Source organism: Mycteria americana, chromosome 3 (assembly GCF_035582795.1).
Source record: "Mycteria americana isolate JAX WOST 10 ecotype Jacksonville Zoo and Gardens chromosome 3, USCA_MyAme_1.0, whole genome shotgun sequence".
Taxonomy (NCBI): Eukaryota; Metazoa; Chordata; class Aves; order Ciconiiformes; family Ciconiidae; genus Mycteria; species Mycteria americana.
In genome coordinates, this window is record NC_134367.1 from 109,480,198 (window position 1) to 109,508,189 (window position 27,992).

Here is a 27,992-nt window from a genome sequence, read left to right on the forward strand (position 1 = left end):
TCCTGAATTTAACCAACTCCTCTAATGAAGTGATTTTACAGAATAGAGAACATGGAAATTGATGCAATTAACAATTGCATTTTTGGCTATCTGCCCAGGACAAACTGTGAATCAACAGCCAGATTAATTATTTCCCTCCATGTAAATTCAGAGCACCTATGGATGCTCTTTTAAAACACCTCCAGAAGGGAGCAGTACCTCTGGGTCAGGGTCTGACCGCAACTAGCACATCTCCCCAAAGGGGACAGAGATGCCACAGCCCTGCCCCTGAGCTCTCCTGATGTTCCAGACACATCCCGCTCTGTGCTGTGCTACGTACCAGCTTCTTCCCTCCTGTGGCCTTTCCTTTTGGCTTTATTTTCAAATGAACTATATCTGCCTTTGGGCCTCCAAGCTGCCCAATGGCACGGGAGATGATAGGCAGAGAGGAGATTTCTTTGCAAAACTGTTGGCTGACCCTCCTGCCTGTCTCTTGGGAAGAGCAAGGCTATGTGTGCAATTCATGGCACTATTCATGTCACGCCTTCCATTCAGCAAACAGAAGGATAACATACCTTTCAAAAACATGTGTTAAACCTGTCCCTCTTCATCTAATTATCAGATGCACTCTTTTCTAATGGAGAGAGTGCAGCTGGTTCCTTTTATGTTCTTGTTTGGGGTTTTTTTTTTCCTGCTTTGGGTTAAATTGAGAATGAGGTTTCATGAAATGGCTGCTGTCAGAAGGAGCTGCCCTCGTCTGCTCCCAGCCACACACCACACACTCCTATCAGCATCCTTGTTGCCAGCTGTTATGCTTGCTGGACCTCTTAGCAATGCCCTTCACCTTATCAAGCAGGCGGAAAACTACTCGCTTCCTAGGTGCTGGGTTAGTTCTCTGCTGGCTTAGAGAGCTGGCCTGGTTCACTGAGGGGTCAGGAAAGCACTGGCAGCAGCAGGAACGTGCTGCCAGGAGCAGGGAAGGGAGAATGGGAGCAGGTTGTCCTTTTGAGGGCAGCTTGCAGTTAGAGCCACGAGCTAATGCCAAATAGTGGTGGTCACACTCCACCACGGCTTCCAGCTGCGTTCTCCTGCCCTTTCCCTTGCACTGAATCTAGTGATGGAGTGGCTTCAGGGTGAGTTGATTCAGCTGGCTGATCTGGCTGAAAACTACTCATTTTTATGGCACGGTTAGTTTGCTAACTGCTGTTATCAGCCAGATGAACAGATACGCCCTGTGGCCACACAGCCACTAGATGCTATATAAGTAAAGCAACAGAAACAGGAAACGTGGACAGCAACTAGCTTGTAGATCAGCTCAGCTGTAATACCAAACTCTACCCTAAGAAGTAGCTACACCAATCCAGCCACCCCGCTGTTACTGGAATAGTCAGATCACTAGATAGTTTGCTTCCCTACCTGTGCTCTTCTGCTCTAATGAACGTATTTTCAGTGCAGGAAGTGTATTTTTATCTCCCTTATTCTGTGTGAGTAGAATTGCACTCCAGCAGGCAATTTCAACCTCTTCTGATTTGCGGACTGCTAGTGGAGAGGCAGATCCTGCACAGCGGGACTAAATCTATTGACTTCCATTCCTCCATGGCTTTTGTGGACCTTGGAAGTTGTTCACAGTGGCAACAACTGTAGACTGAAATCTACTGTGCAGCAGAACTGCTGAGAATCACACAGGTCCCATCAGACTGGCGATAGTGTTTTGACATCATTTTCTTCTCTCATTTTTTTTCTTTGTCATCAAGGATAATCAGAGCAGATTATGGTGTGCGAGGCTGGTGAACGAAGATGGAAACTTTGAGCTAAAACCTCCTCACTCTGGTTTCCGAATGGACAGCACAAGACAAATTACTGAGACAGGACTTCCCATTCTCTTTATCTGTGAGTAGGCTGTCCTCAAAGGAGATAAGCAGTAACAACCTTTCTTACAGAAGTCATGCAAGATTCTCTGTTGCAAGGCAGAGTCACAAATGTAAGCTTGTGTATGGGCTGCACTAGTAACTGTGCCTTTTCTTGGCTTGCAGATGTTCCTCTTGGAGAGCCTGTGGCTCCTCTCCCCATCACTGCAGAAGGCTGTGTTTTGGTATGATGGGGTTTCAGTGGCAATACTGGCTCATAGTGAAATGCAGCCTCCTTCCTTTTATCCCACCCTCTCTCTCCCTCTTTTTAAACTGGTTTTATTCCCAGGTCTGGTTCACAGCCCAGCCCCATAAACAATTGAGTCAGTACAATTGTCAGGGCGAAGGCCTGCAAGGAGAGGAGTGTGAATGAGGGAGATGCCAAAGGGAGTGGCAGGCGGGATCTCCTTCAGCTGCCAAACCCTCATTTTTCATCAAGCCAGAGTTCAAGACTGGCACATTTAGTACATCCGTAATCTGACCCAGCCCCTTGGCTTAAAATGTCTACAGTTTATTTGCACACCTTCTGGTCAATATCTTGCTGACGCTTGAGAGGAATTGCTGCTGAACAGGTTGTATGTTTTTCCTCTTAAATATAGGGAGATGCGAATCCTCTTCCTTTCATGTGCTTTGCTGCAAGATACTGAAATCTTTGAATGAGGAGGGGAATGACATATTAACATATAATTTAAAGTAGTCATGGAGTCATCCACTGGGGACCTCATCATGTATCTCATACAAAACAGGGTCCGGGATGGCTGACATGTGAGGGAGTTTCATCAGGGAAAAACAGGGCAAGAGTTCTCAAAGGAGAAGCTTAACCAAGGTGATTACATCTTACCAGCCAGATTTCTGAACCGTATTCCCAGGAGAGAAGTATCTGAATGCCTGATTCAGTGGTGATGTGCTCCTACACACCAGTCCTAAAATAGCAGAGGTTAACAACACTCAAAATGTCAGCACTAGGCCCCTGAGATAAAATGCTATCATGATGAAAGGAGCAATTCTCTCGCTTCCTTCCATCTGCAGGATCTGTATAAGCTGGCCTCCACTTGAGGAGCCTTACCAGTGCAATTATGTGAGTTAAGTGCTGGGTCTTTTGCTGATATAGTTATGCTAGTAAAAGCCCTCGTTTAGATGTAGCTATACAGAGATAGGCAGGAAGAGTGTGTCTTTAACATCACTGAGATACAGCAAAAAACCAAATCTCCAGTATAGACAAGCCCTTAGGCTCACAAATATGTGCATGTTATATCTCCTTTTGTGTCTTGCTTTTATTACAGGCCTCCATAGAGGGCCCATCCTTGTAATTGTTGAGTAGCCTTTATATAATAGCAAAACAACAATATTTTCCAGCTAGAGAACAGGCTCTGATATTCACAACAGCAACTGACATTTCTTTCCAGATCAAAACCTGGGGAAGGAAATTCCTTGCCAGATGGAGTCCCAAACATCACTAGTAGTGTGCCCAGCGCCTCCCAGTAACCTGTTAGCCACAACAGACAGACGGGTCTTGCTAATCTTCTCTATTCAAAAAGAGGGCAGTAGCAATCTTTGATGGTTGAACCTTAACGCTGTGGTGCAAAATGCCGCATTCAGGTCAGTGGGTATTCGTTCTAACCCCCTCACTACATTTTGTGTGCAAAATGTAATTATCTCACTGTTGATCACTTTAACAGAATATTCCAGTCCCCAGGCTTTAGTGGTCATGTCAGAAAGGGGCTGGTCCTCATTAAGACTCCCAAATCCCACAAAAATAAGTATCCCACAAGAGTATCCAATAGACTGGTTTGATGAAAATAATACTTATTTAGAGGCAAGTAATTTAATGCACTACAAAATAGCTAATAATTTTGATCTTTTTAACAGTCACCTAGGAGTCAGGAGAAAAATCCTTCAGGAGGACTGCAAAGTCCTGAAGATCCAAATAAAATTTCTCTAACCACAAGTGAAAGAAATGAGATGTCAGCTTTAGCATCACATTCATTGCAAAAGGATCCAAGTTTTCAATTAATTTTCGTTTTTGAAAGAGCTTGTTTTCCTCAACTTGTAAAATATATTAGAGGGAAAACATCTGTTTTGAAAGAAAAGTTCTTTTTTTTTCCCCAGTGACACATTGCAAGATCTTGCCTTCTAATGCCTTCCAGGAGTTAGTTTGATGATTCCTTCTGACACCCTAAAGCTCCAAGATTCTACAAAGAGGTAGTGAAAGGATTAAATAAATTACTTGGTCACTGTGGAAAATCATAGAGAGGGAGGCAGAACACCAGGATCCTGAGGTTTCTATGGCTATTGTATGAGACAGACAGCTTCATCTTGTCACCCGTGTAGGATTGCAGTACTATTTTCTTTTCTTCTTTGAACAAATGGGCTCATGGCCAATGATTTACCAGTCTCACTTCTAGAAGTGTGGAAGCCACTTAGTTGTCGCAAAGCCTCAGACAAAGGTAGACAAAAGCTTTGCAAAAAAGTCTCAGCCATCCCTATTTAGAATGGAGGCTGCTCAATATCTAAAGAACTGAGTTCTTAGTTATCAAGGGATATAGTAAAGTCTTAAATAATCTGCAGACTATTAGAGGACAAATAAAGGCTCTGTCTGGGAAGTTACTGAATGTTCGAGGATTTCCAGTATCCTGTTTCCTAGGTGCCATTAAAAACCCACAACCTTAAATTCTGCAGCAACTCAGCTCCCCCTGTGATACCATTATGGCTGGACACAAAAAATGTTCCACGTTGTACCTAACAGCATATTGCTACATGCTGTAGCATGTAAATTCATCTCTGTCTGTTGACACAAGTCACCCTTCTTCAGCATCACTTTATTTAAACAACCGTACAGTGTGTGTTTGCATGTGTATTTGTAGATAGAAGAAACTCGCTCCCCCAGTCAGCTCCTCGTCCTGCTAATGCTGCTCGTGCCCGCAGCACAGTCAACAGCTGAGCGCCCTGGCAAAGTGGGGGAGCCCGAGGGGTTTCCAGAGAGCCGGCAGGGAAGGATGGGCCTGCACCTGCAGCACCGTGCCTGGGCACCAAGGCTGCTCCCTGGCTCCCTCCCAAGCTTCTCGTGTGACTGGAGGCCGCTTGCTTTCCTTTTTGGTTGCCTCCGATGTCCTCACGGATGAAACATCCCTGCTTGGGAGCTGGGTGCAGCCAGCACTCAGAGACACGGCCAAGCCTGTCCTGCGGTGTGCGTGTTTCCATCCCAGCGGCTTTGTCTGATGCCAAATTGTTCCTCACATTGCCCAACTGTCCTGTCACCTTTGGTAACAGCCATGTTTGGCAGCCGACCATTTCCTCGCAGACTGGTGAGCTCACTGCCGCTTCAAACCTATGTCAGAGAAGTTTACACATCACATAGGAACAGGATGTTCTTCACCCACGCTAAAAAGGCCCTATCTGCACTACAAAACAAACAAAATGAGCCTGCCTACAACACTGCCGCCACTTTGCACTGCTGAGTCTTGTCGAGGATGCAGAAGGGACCTGGAGCTCGGGCTGATCTGCTTGGCTCTGCGAGGCAGCAGGGTGCTGTCCTTCAGCCTGGCTGGTCCCCACAATGGACCCTGCCGAGTCAGGGCTCAGCCCAGCAGGACTTCAAGCAACCACGATGGCAAACTGGGCACTCGTGCAATTTTTTCTGAAACTTTTCCTTGGCCTTTTTATGTAGCTGGTGCTTCTTGGACTCATACTGTTCGAGCTGTCTCATTTGGTTGGAGAAAATTGAATTGGACGGTGGTAGCGTCAGCTCAGCAGACAGCAGGCCCAGTGACGAAAGGGAAGGGAAGGGAAGGGGGAAAGCAGAGCCAGGCTCCCCTTCTTGCTCTGCTACTCACTGGCTTTCGCATAACTGTGGGCAGGTCGCTCAACCTCCCCATGTTTCAGTAAAACAGAGACACATCCCTGGAAAATGTGTCAAGGCCCTCAACAGAAGGAAGTCCACAGAGTGAAATGCAGGGATTACTCCTAAATGTTCATTGTTCAGATTTTAGAAAAGAATCAGCCTTATTACAGCATCCACAGTTTCAGTGTGGTCCTTAACAGAGACCCAGCTGAGACCCCATCTCCAGTACTGTGATGGTGTGTCGTCCTAGCACAATTCCACAGTCATTCACTTCTCTCTGTTCACTCTAGATTAATAAACCATGTTTTCTTAAAAAGTCCTGCTTTTATGCAAAATTTTGGCCTAGTTAGTGTGTTTTCAAATACATGTGGCTGCATCCAGTTAAGAACAAAACCAGGTTTTATATGTTGGGTAATATATTGCTGGACATGTCCCATGCAGAAAAAGCAAGCTCAGTTTATAACTGTATGTGAACAACACCCAGCAAAAGTGCCCAAAGGAAAGGTTTGCTGCTCTGTTGTCACTATGTAAGGATCGCTAATAGCACATAGTCAAGTGCTACGTAAAAGTCAGGCTACATTGCAAAGCTGGATAAAATTGCCTTTCTGTTAACAAACAGTGTAAAATTACCCAGTTTGGCTAACCTTGAATTCCTCCTGGTTTCTGGGGAATTGATGTCCCAAATTCCTTGAACTATATAATAAGATGATTGCTATAATATTTTATTTTGGTTGTGTGCACATGAAATAGGGCAGACTGGTAATACACCAGAGACTCTGTAGAGCAGCAGCTGTTACACTTTCAAAGAGCATTACTGAGCTTTTTATAGTTGGCTGCAGTTGACATCACAGCTAAATAGAGTCTCGCTCTAAAATATATTCCACCCAGCCTATGCAACCTTAAAGCCATGCATTGCTGGCAGGAGAGAGGGTTACAGGAAGCAATGCATTGCCAGCACGGAAGTAAAGGCACAGGGATATGTTTTCTTCTTTCTTCTGCATCCATTAGAAATGCTCTTGAAAGACTTCTTCAGGAAGAGCAGCTGCCTCTGGAGAAGAACGACAGGGTGAAACCTCTCATCTCGGGACCCAGCATTCAAATCTGGCCCAGGCAGGCAGCGACCGACAGCTCTAGTGACCTAGCGAGTAGGTAGCTCTCTTAGTGCCTCACAGATGACTGTCCAGACCAAAGGAGGCTACAATCACAGCTGCTGCTTTTAAACTCTTACCACTGGTGCCACCGTCATGCTGGTAGAAGCTGGGTAAAAGCAGCTGTGCAGTTAAAAACATTGGTGAGGAGCATCACACACCCAAGCCCCTTTATGGACCAGACCAGCAGCTTCCAGAGCTTTCGGGAGAGTGCTTTCCATCACACTCACTATTAAGAAAATAACGAAGCTGGGCTTGGGGGAAGCTTATCTGATACTTGAGGGTATTGGGGATAATGATCCCCGAGGGTGACATCTGCTGCAGCGCAGACCTCCTGAATGAAACCTCTGCATTGCTTTGAATCCTCGCAGCCTGGCACACCGCTGCCCTGAGGACCTTCTGCAGTAGCATGAGGGGGTCGCAGTTTGGGAACAAGTCCCATAAAGCTGAAGATGGGGACTCACCACACTGATTCAGAGCAACTCCTGCCTGTACTCTGCAATCTCTGTAGCTAACACAAAGGGATTAGGGACTAAGGGAAGAGTTTGGGCCAGGATGGCCCTTTCACACTGCAATGCTCCATGAACTCACGTGGGCTACTATAGCATGTAAAAAGCCACGTACTTCCCCTGCCTGCTAGAGAGATATGGGATGAGATACATGATGTGCTTCCTCCCTATGCCTGCCTGGCACTTCTGTCCAGCTAGCAATGATGCCAGCCCGTGGAGCTGAAATCACACATACTAATCAAGTATTTTTCCCCAAAGTATCCAAAATTGTTACCTGGGTTCCTTCCAGGCTCCCTTTCCTCTTTCCATCATCACATCTGTTGACTGATAACAGACATGATGATACAAGAATAGGAGCGGCTGCTGTGACTTCTTTATGTAACTGATTCTCTTCCACATGGGATATTCAGAAGACACTTTTGGTTCACTTTGTTTCAAGGGTGCTGCTCAGGGGACTGCCCGCATGATAGAAGACATGCATACAATAAAATAGTGGAGGCTGAAATGCTGCCGAATAAAAGTTTAGTGGAGCGGTTTCACCAGTGCTGACTTTATGAGCTCTAAGCCCCCAAAACTTCTAAATCCACCCTGTGTTTGTGTGCGTCTGAATATCTGTACTACTATACTGCTGGACATACTCCATGTGAATGGCCTGGGGTTCCTGAGGTACCTTTCACAGCTTAGCACACACTGCACCTCCCCTCAAGAGTCTGTGACCGAAGACCATTTGGTTTTCAGCTATGGTTTCTTCTGAGATCCTAAAAGACCTCACAGAAAAATGTCGATGTCTTACTCTTTCCCTGACCTGCTCTGTTTCATCTTGCAGGGACCCACTGTCCTGACAAGAAGTCCATTTAAAAGGCAAGGCCGGGGACATCCAGCCTACCTTCACCAGGAAAGGCTGTGAAATGCGAGGAGACGGTGCATCACCACAGTCTGAGAGCCTTCCCTGGGCGTTGGTTAGATGGCATGCCAAAAATGTCACGGGTAAGAGTTACTGGTACAGCCCCTTTCACAATCTGCCGCTGTTCACTGTCTTAAGGGTATGATGGCACAATTTGACCTTAAAACTGCATGGACACAAGGCTCCTCTATGCTGGAAAATGCATCATCCTCGTAGCCAAGTGCATCGGCACGTACCCAGCGCAGCAGCCAGGAATGATCAGCACTGCCTTCCCCTGTCCAAAATGTCAAATGAATTTCTGCTTAAACATGTGACACCGGCAACCACAGAAGTCGTCTCCAGCCTCACCCCAAGGTTGTTGCTGCCCTCTTTATGCTGTGCTCCCACCTGGCATTACACGAGGGGACCAGCAGAGAGTATCACACCAGCTCCTCACCGAGGCACACGTAGCCCATGTACTTCGTGGAGGGCAACTGAGAGCAGTGCCCTCCAGCATCCCCACAACGTTACCAGTGCTGCCCTCTGCTCTTCTGTGCTCTAATAAAAACACAGTTCTAACAGCAAAATCTCTATTTTAACAAGCACTGCTTACTTTCTTCAGGAAGGAAGTGGAAAATAACACCTTGCTATATAGCAACAGCCACACTAGGAGTATTTTGCTAAGGTAGTCCACCAATAAATAGGTTTAATGGAGGCATTTCCTCACCAAAAAAGTGCCAGCCAAAGCAGGTACATCCCTTGCTTATTTCTGCTGAGCCTACCTGAGACACTGCTGGCAAAGATATTTTCCACTTAGCTTTTCCCTTCCTATTCATACCATGCTCAATGGTCAATTCCCAAATGGCCCAAACTTCACCCAGCAAAAAAAATGGCAATTATCTAAACTGTGGCTATTCTGCAAGCGCTCCAAAGAGCACTTCATGACTCCCTTTTTTCACGATTCATGATTTCTACATGCGGAAAACCAGCAACCCGGACCCACAGATACAGAGAGGATTTCACAGGAGTGGCTCTCCTTTTGTTGTGAAGAAAAAGTGAATAAGTCTTTTCTGCTGTGTGATGTGGTCTACAGTTTCTGCATCTGCTGAAAACACTGGCAGGAGTTTGAGAACTGACCCTGGGAAACGTGGACAGAGAAAAGAGGTCAGGCAGACCTGCAATGACCCGGTCTTCTGCAGCTCTTCGTGCATATGCATTTTACATGGTCCTAAGTAAAATGTCCATCTGGAACCAGCTTTTCCACTTTGGTTAGCCAAAGGAATCTGGTGAAGCTGCATTGCTGCAAGATTAGATAAAGGCCTGGAAACCAGGACGCAAGCACCGATCCTGCTCTGGAACAGGGATCTTCTAGGAACAACCCTCTGTGTCTCTGCCAGCATGCCATGTGCCTTCCCTTCAGCAACAGAGCCACAGGCAAGTTACAGTGGCATTTGATGTACACATTTGGACAGCCCAGACTTGGCTATACACTATTAATGGCAACCTGCTGCTGTGGCAAGCTGAAATGCAAAGACTTGTTTGAGATGAAGGAGGTCAGTGCTCACGCACATTCTGGACACTTTGTTAGGATGAGGAGAGAGCTCAACATACAGCAGTTTGCTTGTGTGGGCACCTGTCTGGCTCTTTGCATCTCACAACTAGAAATTATCCTGGTCCCTCAAGCAGGAGCCTGCTCCATGCAGCCAGTGGAAAGATCACCATTTGTCTGAAGGATGCAAAATCAAGCTCTTCGGGCAGGGGATCAGTCTTCAGTCTGTCAGGATTTTCAGTGTCAGCAGGTTCCCTGTTTCTCCTGGACTGCTCTGTACATGCCAGGACTCCTCCTGCCTTATCTGATAAGAAAAACAAAACACGGAGGAAGGACAGTTCAACCAAGAGAGACTAATCAAAGGAAACTCCTTATCTTCTCATTTCTGCTCTTTGAAGACCCCAACTTTTTCTATCCTGGCAAGATTTGAGAGAAATACAGCCTTTTTGAAATGCTAGAAAACCATGAATGCTGCTATGCTGGCACTGACCAAGACACACATGATGTAAAACACCCAGGTGATGCTGTGATTGACGTGATATTGTGCCCAGCTTTGCAATTTCCAGGCACCGTCATAAAGACTTTGTCTACAGTCATGCTTCAGGCATTGACAGTGAGCCCGAGGGTGGTGACAAAACAGGATAGCAGCTGTGGAACTGCAAATCAGAAACCTACACTACAACGCTGCTGCACCCTTTCCTGATCACTCAGCCTTGCAGCAAACTCTCGTCACTCCTTTATACCTTCTCCTACCTCAAAGACCTTAAGACAGCCGCCCAAATATGAAGACACGACAGCAAAAGAGGAAAACCGTGGTCTCGTAAGGATATGGGGGATGGCTAAGATGGCAGTAGAGAGCTGCTGCGATCACTGCCGCCTGGAGTCACTCTCGATCTGGGATCGCAGTTGGCTCATTTGGAGTAATAATGTATTTGCTCTTTGGCATGCGTCCAGCGGCACGGAGAAACTTCCAGGGGGCGGGGAAGAAAAGCTGTCAAGGAGAAAATTCTTAAAACCCCCAAGTAATATGTCTAAGACAAGCTTGGTCAAATGCAAAAGAGAGGGGAAAGAATCGAGGGGACTAAAAGATAACGGAGAAAGAGATAAAAGTACCAATAAAAGGAAAGAGAGGAAGACCTTTAGACAACAAAGGAGAGGATTAGACTAAGGAGGTGACAAAGGTGCGCCCTTGACAAACGGGGCCAAAGTCAAATAGAAGAATAACCCTGCTAGAAATAAAAGCAGAGGAGCTGAGCTTGAATAATGGGGCAAGAAAAACAGCTGTCATATAAAATGGGGACAAGGGAACAAGAGGCATTTTGAAGGTCTGGTGCAAGAGCTGCCTGAGCAGGGCAGTGGGGGGGCACTGGTCCCAGGGGGAGAGCAGGGACATGCCCTAGAGAGCGTGCTTGCAGAGAGGAGTGAGGCAACACGCGGGATGGCATCAGATGGTTTATCAGGGAGGGTTGAGGCAGGAGGACGGGATAGTGGGGGAGGAAGACACAGATACTTTTCTATGCAAATGCGTGGAGCTTCTGTGTGAGTCAGACACCAGAAAATTGTGCCGTGGGCTTACAAAAATCAGGATAACCCACAGGAATAATGCCTACTGGGTTCGTTGCATGGTATTTTCTTTCTTTTTCTTCTCTCAGCGTGATTTTAAATAGCAAAGAAATATGAGTCAATTCATGCATGGAAGAGAATTACTTCATCAAATGGCATAGTAACTGCTGCACTCCCCAGCTATTATCACCTGAAACTGATTTAATGATAAACTGCAAATCCCCAACTTAGGTGGAACTTCCCACCTTCCCTCTCCATGTTAAAGCTGAAAATCTTCCAAACTGTACAGAGGCCTGAATATCTTTGAAATGAAACACCCCAGAAAAAAATGCTAGAGCAAACCAAAATAGTTTTGTTGCAGATGCCATGATACACGAGAGACCAACAGTCCCTTGTCTCCAAATCTACCCAGAAAAGAAGATGGGAAACATTTAGAATGAATGATAAGACTGAAGCCACAGCACCGGCCTTGGCATGTGCCTGAGCAGCAGCAGAGAAATCAGCTGAAGAAATCTCCAGCCAGTACCACTCAGAGAGGGAAGACTTGTGAGGTTTAATAGCACCAGAGCAGCCAGGACAGAGAAAGATAGTGGATCCGTGTTCGTATTGTGACAGGCATCCAACCTTACTGGGAAAGTTCTGCTTCTATGTATTGCCGTCTGGTTTTTGGACCATTGGAGCAAAATTTGCTTCACATTTGGATCCTTTTCTCAATAACCATGAGACATAAGCTTTAACAAAAACAAAAGAAGAAAAAAGTGAAATTCTCATTAAAAAATCTATTAATTTCAGCAGCTCACACACTCAGACAGATACCAAACACTGCAAGACAGAAACAGAGAATCTTGTGACATTTGCTACGTCTGGGTAGAAGGAAGACCTCACCATGTACAGGGATTGATGACAAGGGTTTAGGAGTCTGCCAAGAAAAGGTACAAACCAATGCCTTAACGCTGCCTGCTAAGGCCAAGGAGCCTGAAAAAGGAAGAGAGGGGACTGTTCGGAGCTTTTCTTTCTGTTATTCAGTGCTATTAAAAGAGGATGTGGCCTGTCTGCTATATATCACCCTGCGTTCCCCTGCCAGTCCTGCTGTGTCTGCGTATTCTGGCTGCACCCTGGAAGGCTGCTGTATGAAAAGGAGGTAGACAGGGTCCTGTCTTTCTCCCTAGCTCTTCCATCCTTATCTTCTTCTTTCTTTGGGTTTTGGGTTTTTTTTTTTTTTTTTTTAATCTGCAGAGATAGAGCTTTTTCCTTTACTTGTACAGTGAATTAATTAAACATTACTGGGAGTTCAAATAACCCAGTAGTTTTATATCTACAACCACCTTCATCAACAGTTGTTATGAAATTCGTCATTAAGGAAAATATCTCTAAGAATGGGGTATGACCTTGTTCAGAGCATGCGAGTAAGCAAAGCACCATGATGAGCCATATTAAATAGAGCCTTTATGTTCTCTCACAGTACCACATGCTATAAAATCAGAGAGGGCACAGAGATAAATTGCAACAAGGAATTATTTAAGCCTAGGGCTTGCTGCCACAGCAATCTTTGTGGGGCTGCCCACTCACTGCAGAAGCAACAGAGAGTCAGGTACACGCATCCTGCCGTTCTCAGGGTATCTCAAAACTCAAAGGCAGGCTGAGGCTTAACAGTGTCTAAATTCAACCCTAAATATCCCCTGCCCTTTCAACCAGCCTCTCCTATCTCCAGGTAGCTTCCTCCCTATTGCCCTTGCCTTTCCCTCTTCCCACCCCCGCCATTTGCTCTTATCTCCCTCCCACTCCCAAATCCTTGATCTTCCTCTCCCTCCGAAGGTAGGGAGCCAGCTGCCAGCCATCAGACATACCCTGCTCTTGCCCCTTTGCTACGTCTGTGTCCCCTCTGAACCTGGGCATCTCGCCCCAAATCTGTTCCTGTTCGGATTTAGCAAATGCAGCCCCTTGATCTTTTCATATGCATTTGCTAGGTTCTTAAGCCTCCCCCACAGCCGCTTTCTTCAAGGCTTTCTGTGTGTCTGAAGCTCTTATCAACTCCTCGGAACAGAATACACGAATGGCACCACCAGGTCTTGAAGTCACGTCTCACACCTCTCAGGAAATGGCTTACCCCACCAAGTCACATCCCCCTCCTAAGCACAGGGCTAAAGTCACAAGATACTATTAGTTCCTCAAAACAAAGAGAGACGGCTGTTTAATTTTAAAAGGAAAATAGATCACGCATATATAGATGTAATCAGATCCTAGCCAAGCAAGACAGTCATCTTTCAGAGGGAACACAACCACTTGTCACATTGCATTTATTTTAACCCTGTGGAAGATCTGTGCATAGAGCTGTTGGGCAAGACTGGCCCTTTACTTTGTGATCTGAAATAACTGGTGGCACTGCAGCTGGGCTGGGCTGCACGAGCAGTGTCCTGCGTTGGGCATTGCTGTCACCAGGCTCTGACATCGTTCTGATTCTCCAATGCGATGGGCTCCATCACATATTTCTTACCGGTAGGTACAAACGCCCTGAAAGGGGTTCAGCCCAGCCCCTGGCTCACAGGTCACTATTCAGGATACTGCGGCCGCACCGCCATGGGCCACACGGACAGCCACAGAACAGGGACAGCACCGCTCTCCCTTTCACTCCCCAGCCCCAGTGCCCAGGCACCTGCTGCCAACTGGGACAGCCTGGGGACAGCCTGGAGCGTGGCCGAGTCACGCTTCTGACCTTGCGGTAAGCACTGGAGCCATCTCACTGTCTCACAGGTGGAGGCGAGCCTGAGGGTCAGAGACAAATACAGCTATTTCAGTTTTACAGATGGTGAAGCCGAGGCACAGAAGTCAGCGTTTTGCCTGGGACCACACAAGAGACCAGAGACGGAGCTGTGAACGCAATAGTGGCAACCGCAGCCTGCAGCGCTTTTCAAACAAGTCACCATACTGACCACACCCACCACGCATGTGCAATGGAACGGCGCAGCCCTAAGCGTCAGCGTGCCGTCATCCATCCTTCTGAGAAGCAGAAAGAGCCCTCTACGTTGAATACGCTTCCTGGGCTGACCAGGAGGGCAAACTCCCTCTTCTCTGTAGAGTGCTGGTCCCTGTCTTCAGGGAGGCTGGGATCTGTTCTGGGACTCCCCTAGGAGCAGAGGATGATGTGCAGGTGAGGCAATGAGGACCTCCTCAGCACCCTGCCGGGGCTCTGGCGAGGAGGAGCTCCCAGGGATACAGCTGAACATCCAACATGAACAGGCAGCTCGGGTCTCTCCAGAATATGCTTCAAGACATCTGCAAGCTATGCCAAAGTGAGGACTATACGCAGCCCACCTTCTCAGGTTCTTCCTTGTTATATCCATGAGGGCTAAAAACACAAACACTACAAAATGACAACTTCAAATTAAAACCATGACATCACTGTGAGATCTCAGAACTCTACTTAAAAGCCTGGATGTGCCTCAATATATAGATCTTGGTGTATGTATATTGGGAAGATCTGATAAACCTCTAAAAGCATTCGGAGGCTGTAAAGAGCTTTGCCACAGTGCCTAGCAGCAATTGGAGGGGAATTAAGGATTCATCTAAAGATTTCCTCTTAGGCAGAATGTAAAAACCCTCAAAACCTAAGCCTAGTGTGCATTAATGATTTTTGCTATCAGGGCCCTGCTAGAGAAGCTGGAAATTATACAGTGTTTTCATGCCAGCAGAAGCTCTGGAGCAAATGTAGTTATGTATGCAACCATAAAAATGTGTCTGGTCTACAATTAATTTTATTTGTGAGATAGTTACACAGGCATTGCTTCTTCAATATAGCTTAAACTTAAGCGAAGTCTTAACAGCAAAAATGTGGGTTTGTTTTTTCTTAAACTTTCTCCAAGTTAATGAAATCAGGTTTGTGTGACCACTGTTCCTTTCTTGGTCGGTCTCCTAATAGAAGCTTTTGAGCCTGTTGGCCAGTTTCAATTAAAACTGATGTAAAAATCGAGATCTCCAAGATACCAAGTCTTTGCAAGTTTAGTCAGGGAGACAAGAGACAGCTAAATTTGCACTACTAAAAGCTTCAATCTCGGGTTTAGACACCAGAGAAGTCATGGACAGCCACCAAAAAGAAAAAAATAAGAAGCTTTGCTGGAATGAAAAAGTACCGTGGATGAGCTGTCTTCCTGCAGAGTCCCAGAAGGAACAAAGCGGTGTGACAAGCCAGAGGAGTTTGAACACAGCCAAGGCTGTGCTAGTGGTTACAAACCACTGCATGGCAAAACCCAGCGTGTCTCCTCCCCTCCAGGACTGAGCAGCAAAACTGCTCATGTGTGTTAGTTATCTAAAGGGGTGCGTTTGTTTTGGCAGCAAAGACACGACTGAATGTCACACTGCCGCCTACTCTTGCCGTGCGTTCTGGGATGCTTCCCAAGCCCCAGCTCCTCAAGTCACGTAAGGCAGGATCTTAATCTGCACGTTTAAAAGATGACTTTGTGGCCCTCAACAGCCTGAGAGAACCTCCCCAGCTTGATATGCAAAAGGCTGAAAAGCCAGCAGGCCAGCAAATCCTGCCGAGGGCCCATCTCCCCCCTTCTTCTCCAAAATCTCAGTGTTTCAGAGCCTGTCTTATCCTTGCCGGATGCTCAGAGCTGGCATTGGTGACATGATAGCGTGTTCTCCACCTGAAGCTTAAAACCATGTTTTCATTGCAGGTACAGGTGCATTTCGTATTGTGAGAGTCCCCTCAGCACAGGTACCTCGGTGCAGAGCTACTCCCAGCACTGACAAAAGCATAAGGAGTTTCTCTCTTGCTGAGTACAGTGAAGATCAATGTAATCATCCTCTGAAGCAGGCTGTAATCTCTATTACCTACACAAGATAGTCTGCTCTTCCCTTAAGAGAGAGCTATCTCAATTTTAACCACCTTAATTTCAAAAGCCACTTCTGGACTTACGTCATAGCTTCTGTGTCTCGAGGGACAAAGTAAAATCCCCCTTTGTGCCTAGACAGGACACAAATAAAAGCAAGTATGCAGAAGAGGAAGGGACAAAAGTCTGCACGTCTTCTTAAATGCTTGCAGCCCCTACCAGGTATAACTCCATGCAGATGTTGGCACCCACAAGGCATTGGAAACCTCCTCATCAGACTACCAGGGGCACAGCAGGATGCAAAACTTCTTGTTGGGGAAAGGAAACTGCCCCAACCCCAGACACAGTGCTTTTTCCTTGCTGCGGGAGGCACACTGCAGTACCTCACAGGCATCGCTTTTAGCACATCGGTGGGATGACACTCTGTGGGAGCTGCGGAGAGGTGTGCCAACGTTGGGAGGGGAGAGAACTGGCAGAAGAAAGCAAAGAGCTGTCTTTCATGCTGTCCTCCTTGCCTAGGAGGAGGCAAAAGCCTCCTACTCTGATCTCCACTTAACAGCGCACTCCTTCACAACTAGAGCACTGTCCCCCTTGCCTTTGTTCAATCTTGGATCCCTTTCAAACCAAGCCAATACAGAAGGGTGGCCACCAGGACCCCACAGAGGAAATCAGGGTGTAATGCTTTGAGCAACAGCAAGGGGAAAATACGATTCCTGGGCTCTGGTCTGGCCCCAGAATTGCTCTGCTTTCATGTCCAGCACATACTGCTGGTACGCAGAAGGGGACTCATCACCAAGACAGACCAAGATGCTGGTATTAGCCAGCCAGCCCAGAAAAGGAAACCGAAGCAGAGAAAGTGGAAGTAAGCAGAGGTCAGCGCCAAAGGCGTGCAGCCAGGCAGTGCAGCCAGGCCGTGCAGCCAGGCCTGCCTACAGCTGCCTCAGCCACTCACGGGTAAACTGCGGGAACGTCCCCTAGAAAATGCAATCGTCTGCAGACGGGTAATTCAGCGACTGAGCGTGAACCCCATACCCTGCAGCCTGTGTGTGTAAGTCTGGGCTGCATTAAGGGCACCGACCATTTTGCCCACGTGATTCAGTGACAGTAGCGCAGGCGTACCTAGCCTGCTTTATAGAGCTGCAAAACACAGGCTTCCTATTCTGTATCGCAGAACTAGCGGTCAAACTGCACTCATACAAAATCTACTGCAGCAAAGTTTATAGTACGTAGAAGTTATTTTTCTTCCACTGTAACAGAGAGGACTTTTCTTTTTTTTTATGGTCTATAAATGTTATATCTGTGTCTCTTAATGAAAGCATTCAGGCCTGGGAAACGTCTCCATTCATTTCCTCATCAGGGGAAGCATGTTAGCTGCTGTTACAAGATAGCTATTGGAACACCTCTGGTACCGTAAAGTGCCAGGGAACTGAGAAGGCTTTTGGCCCGAAGGATGTCACAGCAGTCAGAGATCAAAGAGTCAGCCCATTTCCAGATTTATGAGTTGGGAATAGGTCTGTTAGCTCCCAGTACTCGCTCTTTCCTGAGTACGTATTCAATATACATTGATAAAGTAGTCATCTTAATGGCAAGTCTGACACTGACTGAAAACCACCACGCTCCTGGGCAGTCTGTCTCAGTTTTGTCCTCTTCTAGCTCAGCATCAGATCCAGGTGGCGGCGGTCCTAGAAGCACCCCCAGATGGGATCCCCTCATTTCCCTCCTGCTCTACCTGGCAGTGCCTCTCTCTTGTAAGGCTGTCCCAGGGGCTGCTGGTGACCCACAGGCGGGGAATCCCAGATCTGGATTAAACCCCCCCTGCTGTTACTGTACAGTTAATTTTACTTGGATTGTTTCCCGATCACACTGTCTGGACCCTCATACAGCTTAGCAACCCGCTCAGCTACAGGGAAAGCAGCAGGATGGGGGTGAACAGCGGGGGGCCTGCGGTGCCAGCAGCTACTTGAGCCTGGGCTGCTGCTGCTGCTGCTGCTGAAAGAAAAACACGTGTACATGTGCGAAAAAACACATTTCCCTGAAAAAGCTGCTCTCTCAACGTCTGACGTACTTAATCCACTTTAACCAAATCCTAGAAACTAAAGTCAATATCCCTGTAAGGGCATAATTCAAAGCAGGATTAAATCCTTCAGAAACCTAAAGGATGTCACATCTCTATTCTGCATTACACAGGAAAGAAACCTCTGCTTATGTTTTTCAGCAAATGTTATTTGATGTAAAATAGAGTAAAATATTCATCATGTAAATGTAATACGGAGTAATTCCCTTTTAGTGCCACCTGTGGCATCTTCTAAGTCTGCACAGAATCTGCAGAGTAATTCAGTCCTCCCCGGGTCTTTTATTAAAAACCTAAAATAATGCTGTCCACGCTTTCTGGATCACCACTCACCTGTGCCCTTTCTCACCACCGTGCCCTCTCGTTACACTGCTCATTGAGAACGCTGTACGAGCCTCATGTTTCTGACCGCCGCCTGCAGACCACAGGCCATGATTTCAGGAACAAACGACCTAGAAACTTCATTAATGAAAGCACCCGGCTCACTGCGCGTGTAAAAGCACAAAGGTACAAATGCTTTAGGAACAAAACTTGCAAAAACGGCTCTTAACAATCAAAACAGCATTCTTTCATGCAAAGTCACTTTTCACAGGAGATGGTCATGGAAAGGAAGACAAGGGCAAACCCTTTCCAAAGTGCCTTGGTGGCGGTCAGGCTTAGCCTGTTGGAGCACGTGGGCAACGTTTTGGTGCGAGGCCTCTCCAGCTGGGAAGCAGTTATGGCAGAAGTGCCCAGGCTGCGTGAGCGTCAGTGGGAGCAGAGAGGCATTAGCAAGTGGGTGGAAAAGGCGATGACACCAGCGTCTGCCTCTGCCCCATCTGCGCTGCCGGGGCTCCCCAGGTGCGTTTAACTTGCATCTTAAAAAGAAAGAGGTGTTTTTGCATCAGCAGGCACAGCGGGAGGCCGTACACCGGCGCACAGCTTGCAGCAAAGCACAGCAAGGAGAGCAGCTGCGGCCTCGGGAAGAGATAACTCATGTTTACTTTGAGTCTCGCACCATGCGAGATCCCCGCTGGCCAGAGCGGACAGCTGCTGGCAAACACCCACCTCCACGCCAGCAGCTGGAGGGACCAAACTCCGTAACCGGATCAGCCCAGATGTTGTATCAGAAATAACCCAGCCGCGGGACCGGGCCCTATCCGGGGTGCCAACCTCCCAACACCGAGTTGTTTCGCCCACAGAAGGCGGACGCAAACCCCGCTCCGCTCTCCCCTTTGCCGCCCGTGTTTCGTGCAGGGGGTCGAGGGCCGCCAGCCACCACCCACCCCGTCGGGCACGCGTGGGGCTGCGGTGCCCCGGCCGGCGCCGCGGCCTCGGGGCTGAGCAAGGCAGGGGACGCCCAAGCGGGCACCCCACCAGCACGCCTGGGGTGCGGGGCCAGGCGGCTCGGCGGGGTGCCCGGGCCTCCGCGCCCACCTTCCCCGCCGGGCCGGGCCGCCTCCCTCCGAACCCCCGCCCCTGCCGAGCCCCCTCCCCGGCTATAAAGGGCGGCGGGACGGCGCGGCCCCCTCCTCGCCCGCTGCCATGGCCGCGCTGCGCTTCGGGGAGACCCCGGCGGAGCCGCCCGCCTTCCCCGCAGGCAGGTGGGCGGGGGGCGGCGGGCCCGGCCCGGCCTCGCCCGCCCTCAGGGCGCTTCCCTCGGCGGAGCGGGGCCGGCTGCCGGCGGGCCGGGCCGGGGGGGCGGCGGCGGCGGAGCCGTCGGAGGGGGCGCCGGCGGCCTCGCAGCGTCGGAAGCGGACCAGCTTCACGGCGGCGCAGCTGGAGACGCTGGAGCTGGTCTTCCAGGACACCATGTACCCCGACATCTACCTGCGGGAGAAGCTGGCCGACGCCACGCAGATCCCCGAATCCCGCATCCAGGTGAGGGGCGCCGGCCGCACCGCGCCGCCCCGCCCGGGGCCGCCCCTGCCGCCCTCACCCGCCGCCCTCTCTCCCCAGGTCTGGTTCCAGAACCGCCGCGCCAAGTCCCGCCGCCAGCGGGGACCGCCCCGCCCCGGCCCCGCCGCCCCGCCGCCGCCGGCCGCCGCGCCGCCGCCGGGCTACCCGCGGCCGCCCCGCCTCGCCGCCCTGCGCGCCCCGGAGCGGCCCCGCTTCGGCCTCTCCGGCCTGGCCCAGATCGTCCAGATCAAGGAGGAGAGCTCGGCCCCCTACGAGTGGCCGCCGGCCGCCGCCTTCCCCCCCGGCCCCGGCTTCGAGGGCTTCCCGGCCAGCCAGCCCGGCGCGGCCGAGGCCGCCTCCTTCGCGGGGCCGCCGCCGGGCGTGGGCAGCGCGGCCGGCCCCTACCCGGCGGCCCGCGCCTTTTGCGGGCAGTACTCGCCCGTGTCGGACGCCGAGGACACCAGCGGCTACTCGGAGTCGGGCTCGGAGTGGGAGGAGAACGCCCTCGGCGCCTTCCGAGCCCTCTGAGCGCCGCCCCGGGCGGGACCCGGCCCCGGGGGGTTCAAACTGCATCCCCCGGCCTCGGTGCCAAGTCCTCCCCCGCCAAACCCGGTCCTGGGGTACGCTGCTCAGGCGGGGAGCAGGCACGTACCGCGCTACCTCAGCCCTGCTCTGCGACTGTTGCACTTTATCCGGTAGTAACTGATTTTACCTATTTATTTAAGAAAGATACGGGTCAGCTCCATCAGCTGAGGGCATCTTTTTACACGGTATTTAAAGATTTCCATTAGCATGTTTTGTATTTCTATTTAACCTCCTTTAGCCAAAAAGCTAACCAAATCCACTGTGTTTTGGGGGTGGGGGCTGGTCTTAGGGAGGTAGCAGAGTGGGATGCTCTGTCGGGGTTTTTTGACCGGGGATCAAAAATAAAGGTTTACATTTTTGCTCTACTTGTGCGTGTACCTGGGGCAGGGACAGGGTTTCTTACCTTGACCGGCGTGGGGTAGAGGACAGACGCCATAGACATCCCAGCTGCAGGTTCTCTTCCCAGGTCCTGGAGAGCCGGGGCTGCGGTTCGGGTGTGAATGGGAGACCCGAGGGGCCTGAAGGACAGGTTACAAAAACTGCCTTGAACCGTCTCTGTCAGTATTTGCTTTAGATCTGTGCTAAACAGCCACCCCCATCCCTGAGCAAAAATGCAAACGTATGGCCCAAGTAATACAAACCCCAAACCCTCAAATTAGTGTCTCGCTCGGACAAAAGCCTCAACTCTGCCACGTCAGCCGAGGTTAAACTACAGAAAATATTTTTTTGTCACAAAACGCAGGTGTATTTTGTGAAGGCGCTTTAGCTTTGAATTTGAATACTAGGGACTACACAGAAGCTGTTTACATGATCGGTAGTGGGCTCAACAGCTCTGCACACCAACATGAGTAGTAACAGAAGCCTCTCCTGTAATTCAGTCAATTTATTAAGGAAGGATGTATTACTATATATGTATTTTGAGGGTAAGGCCAATTCTTCCTGCCTACAAAGCTGTACTTCAGAGCCTTGCAGAGCAAGTTGTAAGACACCAGTTACAGAAGAGCACCTGAATGCCACGAGGCTCTGATGGTTTGGGAGCGCAGAAAAACTGGCCCACGTGCTGGTGGCAGAAACACCCTATATGGGGAATCACGCCCCACAGAATAAGGTTACCAACGTGCAAAATCGCTGTGTCACCCCATAACATACCTGTGCCTGCAAGATCTGGGACAGCTGAACCATGGTTGAACTGCAAGCTTGTAAGGCTGAGTGGCATAGCAGGATTGCCCATTAATACTCCCTCCAAAAAGCAGAGCTGTCCTTGCAAAAAAACCCACAAAGCAAAACCCAGCCAACCAACATCGGGTGCCATCTGCTCCAAGTGGAGCTGTTACGTTAGGGGTTGGAAAGGCCCCAGACGAGAGGTACTTGCAGCAGGAGACAGCAAATGAGACAATAATTCCTTGGGGGAGCAGGGTGAATTCAAGTTTACTGACTGTAAGAAACCAAACTAATTTGTTCTACTCCTGCTGAGGTAAATTACGGTAGTTGTAGTGAGTTTTTGAGACTCCTACTACCCTTGGGCCACATTCAGCACAAACAGTCATATTTGTTACTGTATTTCCCCAAAACTCAACAATATTAACTCTGACCCAATCGAGGGGAAACGCAGCCTCTTAACGAGAAGCAGCGTGTATATTCACATTGCCTACCTGTTTTGGCCAAATGACACCTGAAAGGACGCGGATACTTTTATCACAAATATGTGTCTTCCTATTATGTTTCATTACCCTGCAACGATTAAAAAACTCACTTCAACACAAAACACGTTGGAAAGAGCACGTTTAAGAATCCACATGTAAAAACCATCATACCTAGGGAATCAGAGTTAAGATGGAGTGTGGTGGTTCTCACGATATTCTGCATCGAGTAAGAAATGAGTTAGTCAGGAAAAGCAGGTTCCCAAAGCCTCTTTGCTGAATACCATTCTTGGTAGCGGTATCTAACAGTGTCTACAACTTCTCTCTCCCTCGGTGTGGGGTGCTTGCTATCAACAGGGCAAAGTTAGCCTCCGTGACTGCCCGGTGTTTCGTACGGGGAAGTCCTATCCCACAAAAACATTCATGCACATGCTTAACTTACAAGTACGCAAGCAGAGCCCTGACAGAGCAGTAAGGGATTACAGGGGTTCGTACAGTAAGCCAGCGAGCTGCTGCTGGAAAAGGCAGTCCTCGCTGTTTCCTTGTGCCAGCACCGGCGCCCATCGCCCCTGGCAGCGAGCGAGTTCAGCGCACTACGCAGGCAGAAAACTGGACAGGAAAGGTGAACTTCTTCAGCAGCACAGCTCCCTGAACCGGCACGCCAGCGGGTTTTATGAGCAGCGGGTGACAAGGACAGGGTAAGTAAACAGCCAGGGGACGGTTCCTGTTTCCCGAGTTAGCTGTAGGTCGTGCTAGTTACTGTCAGACTAAACCTACGTGCCTTAAGTTAGGCTTTGGCACCTTTCTCTGTTTAAATGAAAAGGGTGGTGGGAGAGGACCTTTCTTCTTTAGCAAACGGACAGTAACACCACAAAATAATGGGTAACGTAATTACAGAAGTAATTGCAGGGACCACTACAATGTTCTATTGCGTTATGAGAGGTAAATTTCCATGGGTCACTTGGCAAAATTAGTGTTTAGCATAATTTTGTAATATCCCTTGTAAAGTTTCTAAATACCTTTTAGAACAGCTACTCACCTTGTCCTCATAACATTTCATTTTCAGCAATTAAATTAACTTTTCTTAAAAAAATAACCTGAGACCATCTGCAAAAAAGTTTGCATTTTTGTGAAATATATCAACTCTCATAGGTCAATTTATTCAGAGTTACAAATTTCATTGAGAATAAAAGATTTATGCATTTCTCTTAATTAACAGAACAAGTTTAGCTAAATATAAACTCTGCACTAAAGTTTTGCAGTGGCACAATACCAACACAGAATACAGAAGCATCTTTAAACTATACAAAATTTTAAAATTGAAAATAATCCTGTTTACATATTCTTTATACATTAACATATAAAAGACCTCATTTAATGAGGCATCTAAAAGAATCAAAAACATCTCTACAGCTATCTCTGAAAATTCGTATCTGGAAACAATTCATTACACAGAAGCTTTACAAGACTATTTAAACAAACCAATACACACTTTTTACAAGATTAACATTCCAAAAGGTACTCATAGGCAGGTTGTCACTTTCTGTTTTTGCAGTTTACCTCACTGGTTATCTTTAATTATAAAAATCTTCATATTTATATATGTTGGGTATTGTTGGATAACCAGTAATCTAATTTAAAAGCTGTGCAAAACAAACAAAAATTTGGAAAAACAATATGTTTAACCAGTCATTTAGATAAAATACCAACCAAAGCACTCCTTTTGCCCCGTGTGAAGGGAAAAAGCCAGAACCAATCTCTTTCTGGAAAGTTACCAGTTACATTTTAACATTCCTTCATTAGACTCCTTCTATAAGTTATGATAAATTAACAGTTCCAACAAGACATTGACTAATCGATAGACCTGCCCAGCATCCTCCAGTTTACAGCTCCTGTTTGCTGTCCCTATCCTGCTGCTGCCTCTTTAGATCGGGAAAAGCCAGCCGGAGCTGGCACGGCCCTCGCTACCTGAAGGCTGGAATGGCAACTCTCCATACTACACAGAGGCGTAGCTTTACATAAGAAAGGCCTGCCATGTGGCTACTAATTTGCGCCATTTCCTCTTCATCACTTCTAACATACCAGGAGAGCCAACAGCAAGAGGTGTGCAGAATTCACCTGAACTTTTAAAAACTAAGTTCAAATTATAGGAAAGTATGTTTTCAAGTTTATTATAATAAATGCAATTACTAAGAGATTACCAGTTAGCAAAACTACTGTATGTGAATAACAAATGGAGAAATCTAATGTAATGCTGGCCAGTAATGCTGGTTTTCTTAAGAAGCAGATATAATATATGTAAAAGGGTCCTTTCTGAGAGGTTTTCTTTTCCCTTATCTTCTGGCAGTTAGGATATTTGGTGAAGCCTATATAAAGGAAGAGGATTTTCCAGAACTACTTGCTGTACACTTGAAAGAAAAGTTTCAGTCTCTGTTGGTGTTATTAGCTGCAAAAGCGTGTAAATTTCCCATCTGGCTCAGACCACTCTGAATATGTGCAACGTGGATCTCAACATTATTCTGAAAACAACTACAGGAAGAAAAGAAGAAGAAAAAAAAAAGCGTTAAACCCCATATTTAAGAGCTGTGTCTGAATATTTCTACAGTGAAAGTCAAGGTATGAACATAGCCAATACAAAAATTCAGATGAATCAGAGAGTAGTACATACTAATGCAACTTGATAGAGACATATGTGAAAATAGCATTTGCACAAACAGCTGCATGAAATCAAGAGTTACTGACTTGGGTATTTTAAAGAAGACTTTAACATGACCAGAGTTCATGAAACAAAAATATTATGAAGAGATGGCTAAAATGCCCAAAATAAGTACAGTGAAACGGAAACATCATCACCTTCTTCGCAGTGGACATCAACCTTCAGTTGAATCCGTTCCATCGTGCAATTTGCAGTGTTGATTATAGAGAAGTTTCACTAACGTTTGGGGTTTATTTTTGCTTTTACTAATGAAAAATGCTATAAAACAGCATTTCTCAATAATTATTTTTAAATCAAAAGGCCATCCTACTATCTGGGGGTGGGGGGGGAAAATTCACGTGCGCAGCTTCCCATTATTATGGAGCAATATGAGTATGGAGGGTATAAGGAAATACTTAGCATTTAGGTATATTTTCTAAATTATGTAATTTAGCAGCATTGTAATTATAAAAAAAATCCTGGTCACAAATTGCTGGAGGCTGCAGCATACTTCACACAAGTATCACCACGTTCTTGCTATTTTTATAACGCTTCCTCAGGCACCTGCTTGTGACAACTGTTGAAAAATGGCCCATCTAGACTAGATGGGCCTTTGATCTGGCACAATACGGCTGTTCTTCTGTTTCTTGGTTTAAAATATTGCTAATGGAAGCTGGTCAGAAGCTATAATTGTCTCATATGCCAGCTTTAGATATTTACAGACAAGAGGTTGAGTAACTATGCAAAAAGAGCACCAAAATTGTACTGGTCTGTGGTTTAAAGAACTAATATTTACTAGTGGGATTTCAAAGTCTGAAAATGTTCTAAAATAACTTATTAATTGTCATAAATGACTGAAGAGCAAGAAAGTCTAGTAGTTGCTGCATCAATTTAGCACTTTTTTTTCTTTCTTGTTTTTGTTTGTTTGTTTTTTAAATCGGGTTACTTCACTGATAGGTTCAAACAGAAAACTGCTAACTTCACACTCCCTTTAAGAAGCCCCCTTTTAAATGGGACCATTCCTATAAGTAAAAGTTACCAGATTAAAACTCTTATTAATTATAATCAATGTTCACCTCTAAAATACAGTAAAAATTGCTTGCTGGCACAAAATGTGTAAGAATTAAATATTCAAAAAGTAATACCTGATATTTGAAGAGTCTATTGAATTCTTAATGTCATTTAATGAATCTGTTAGTGATTTAAATTCAAAGGAATTCAGATCACCTCCTTCTGCTAGACACTGTAGGAGAAGAAAACAAAAAACGTTCTCACACTTAGGCACAAAGAAACTGATAGAGCTTTAATACTATGTATTTTATGGGAGAAACTATTTTTTGCAAACATTTTACCTTGATTTGCAGTAATATTGCTGTGAGTCTAGCGATAAGATCAGTTAAATTTTCACTCTCAACACAAAGCTGTCCTGTTGTCGAGGAATTTGCTTGCCTGACAATCTCCTGAGCCTCCTCTTCACACCTACGCCTCAGATCTGTCGGTTGGTCGGCAGGCTGGAGGCCTTGGTCAGGAGCAAGCTGCATAGGTGTAATGAAGAGAAATTAAGAATAAAAATCTCCTTTGCATTTGGTGTATGTGTGAAATGACAAATGATTTCAAAGAGAGTTCACAGGTATATAGTATACAATGTTTTTTCTTCATTTATGTACATGTATGTCTATTTTAAAACTGGCCACTGCCATCAGCAAAAGTGTCTGCATTCTGGTAAAACAAACAGAGACAGACAGAAAAAGGCAGAGACAGAGAGAGAGAAGGAATCCAATACAGCTACTACCAGTTTCGTTTCAAAGGGACCCCCACCTACGCCCTATTCCCAGGAAATTCTGAGGGTTTTTTTGTACTTAGGTTAAGCAAAACCAACAAGTACATACAGATTCCAGCAAAATCTTACCTCATAACAATACTGTTGAACTTTATGCAAAACTTTATTTAAGTCTTTGTTTAGTTGTTCTAGATCTAGAACAATAGTTGCGTATCTCCTCTGAAACTCAATGCCTATTGGCATAGAATAGGATTTCTGTGGAAAAGACAAAGCATATTAAAGTTAATGCAATACTGGACATTTATATCTTTTGAACTCATCATGAGGAATTTTCACTTGAAAGTAATACAGAGATATTTGAAATCCCAGCGTTTAATAGAAAAAGGTTAACATACAAAATATTAAAATGTAGTATCACTATTTAAAACTCCAAGTGACAACTGTGTAGTAACTACCATGCTTTCATTCTCTTCATAAAGTGCTATGATAATCTGTGGTGATAAATGCTACAGAAGACGACTGTGGTCTGACCCACTTATTTCTCCAGTAGTTGGGTACGGCTTCTCTCTACTGTATGAACAGAAAACGATCCTGTCAGTAGGAGAACAGTATAGGACAATATGGCCACGACCACCTCTGCTGCAGGACAGGAGGCACAATTGTCTAGTAAGCTAGTGGTCACTTGAGGATGACTCAGTGCTACATACCTTCTGTTACAGCTAACAGTTCTGCCAAAAAAGAAAGTTACTAGAGCTTATCTTTGGTAACACAAGTATTTTGGGTAAGCACAATTTTCCACAAAAAATAAATACCAGAATACAGTACTTTTTTTCTTACACTGTTTTCAGAATGTGTCTTGACAATGTTTGGGTGATATTTATGAAATTGAAACAAAATATGCAATATATTATAAAATTTCTTCCACAAATGGCCTGTTGCAATATAAGCTCGATGTATTTCCACTGCTTCTCAGCCACAAGTCTGAGATACAGGTACCTCATACAATCAAACCTGCAGCTGTAGATTTTACACCACGAGATAAAGCAAATTGCAAAGTCAAGAGCCTTCATCAGAAGGATCCAGGTCAAAAACTCAAAGTCAAGGTTTCAGTTATCAGTTCAGTTCAAAGTTCCCC

The 27,992-nt window shown here is 46.7% G+C and overlaps 2 protein-coding genes and 1 long non-coding RNA gene across 7 annotated transcripts in view; 1 reads left to right on the forward strand and 2 right to left on the reverse strand.

The window, feature by feature from the left end:
• Positions 1-4,719: 4,719 nt before the first annotated feature.
• LOC142407259 (uncharacterized) lies at positions 4,720-20,198 on the reverse strand. Its single transcript, XR_012774872.1, has 4 exons — positions 20,089-20,198; positions 18,609-18,764; positions 7,659-7,839; positions 4,720-5,214 (listed from the first exon to the last, which is right to left on the reverse strand). It is a non-coding gene; the product is annotated as an uncharacterized LOC142407259 (long non-coding RNA).
• Positions 19,804-20,771, forward strand: MIXL1 (Mix paired-like homeobox). The gene is made up of 2 exons (XM_075496520.1): positions 19,804-20,139; positions 20,218-20,771. Exons 1-2 carry the CDS (start codon positions 19,804-19,806, stop codon positions 20,683-20,685), a joined length of 804 nt encoding a protein of 267 aa, XP_075352635.1. The 3' UTR covers positions 20,686-20,771.
• Positions 20,772-23,517: 2,746 nt separating this feature from the next.
• The window catches only part of LIN9 (lin-9 DREAM MuvB core complex component), a 39,376-nt gene continuing 34,901 nt past the window's right edge, over positions 23,518-27,992 (reverse strand). For all 5 annotated transcript variants that reach the window (XM_075496524.1, XM_075496522.1, XM_075496525.1 and 2 more), the window contains 4 exons: positions 26,987-27,112; positions 26,430-26,612; positions 26,223-26,320; positions 23,518-24,911 (listed from right to left, as the gene is read on the reverse strand). In XM_075496524.1, the coding sequence (XP_075352639.1) occupies positions 24,806-24,911; positions 26,223-26,320; positions 26,430-26,612; positions 26,987-27,112 (513 nt within the window). In that variant the 3' untranslated portion in view covers positions 23,518-24,805. The remainder of the gene's footprint in view (positions 24,912-26,222; positions 26,321-26,429; positions 26,613-26,986; positions 27,113-27,992) is intronic.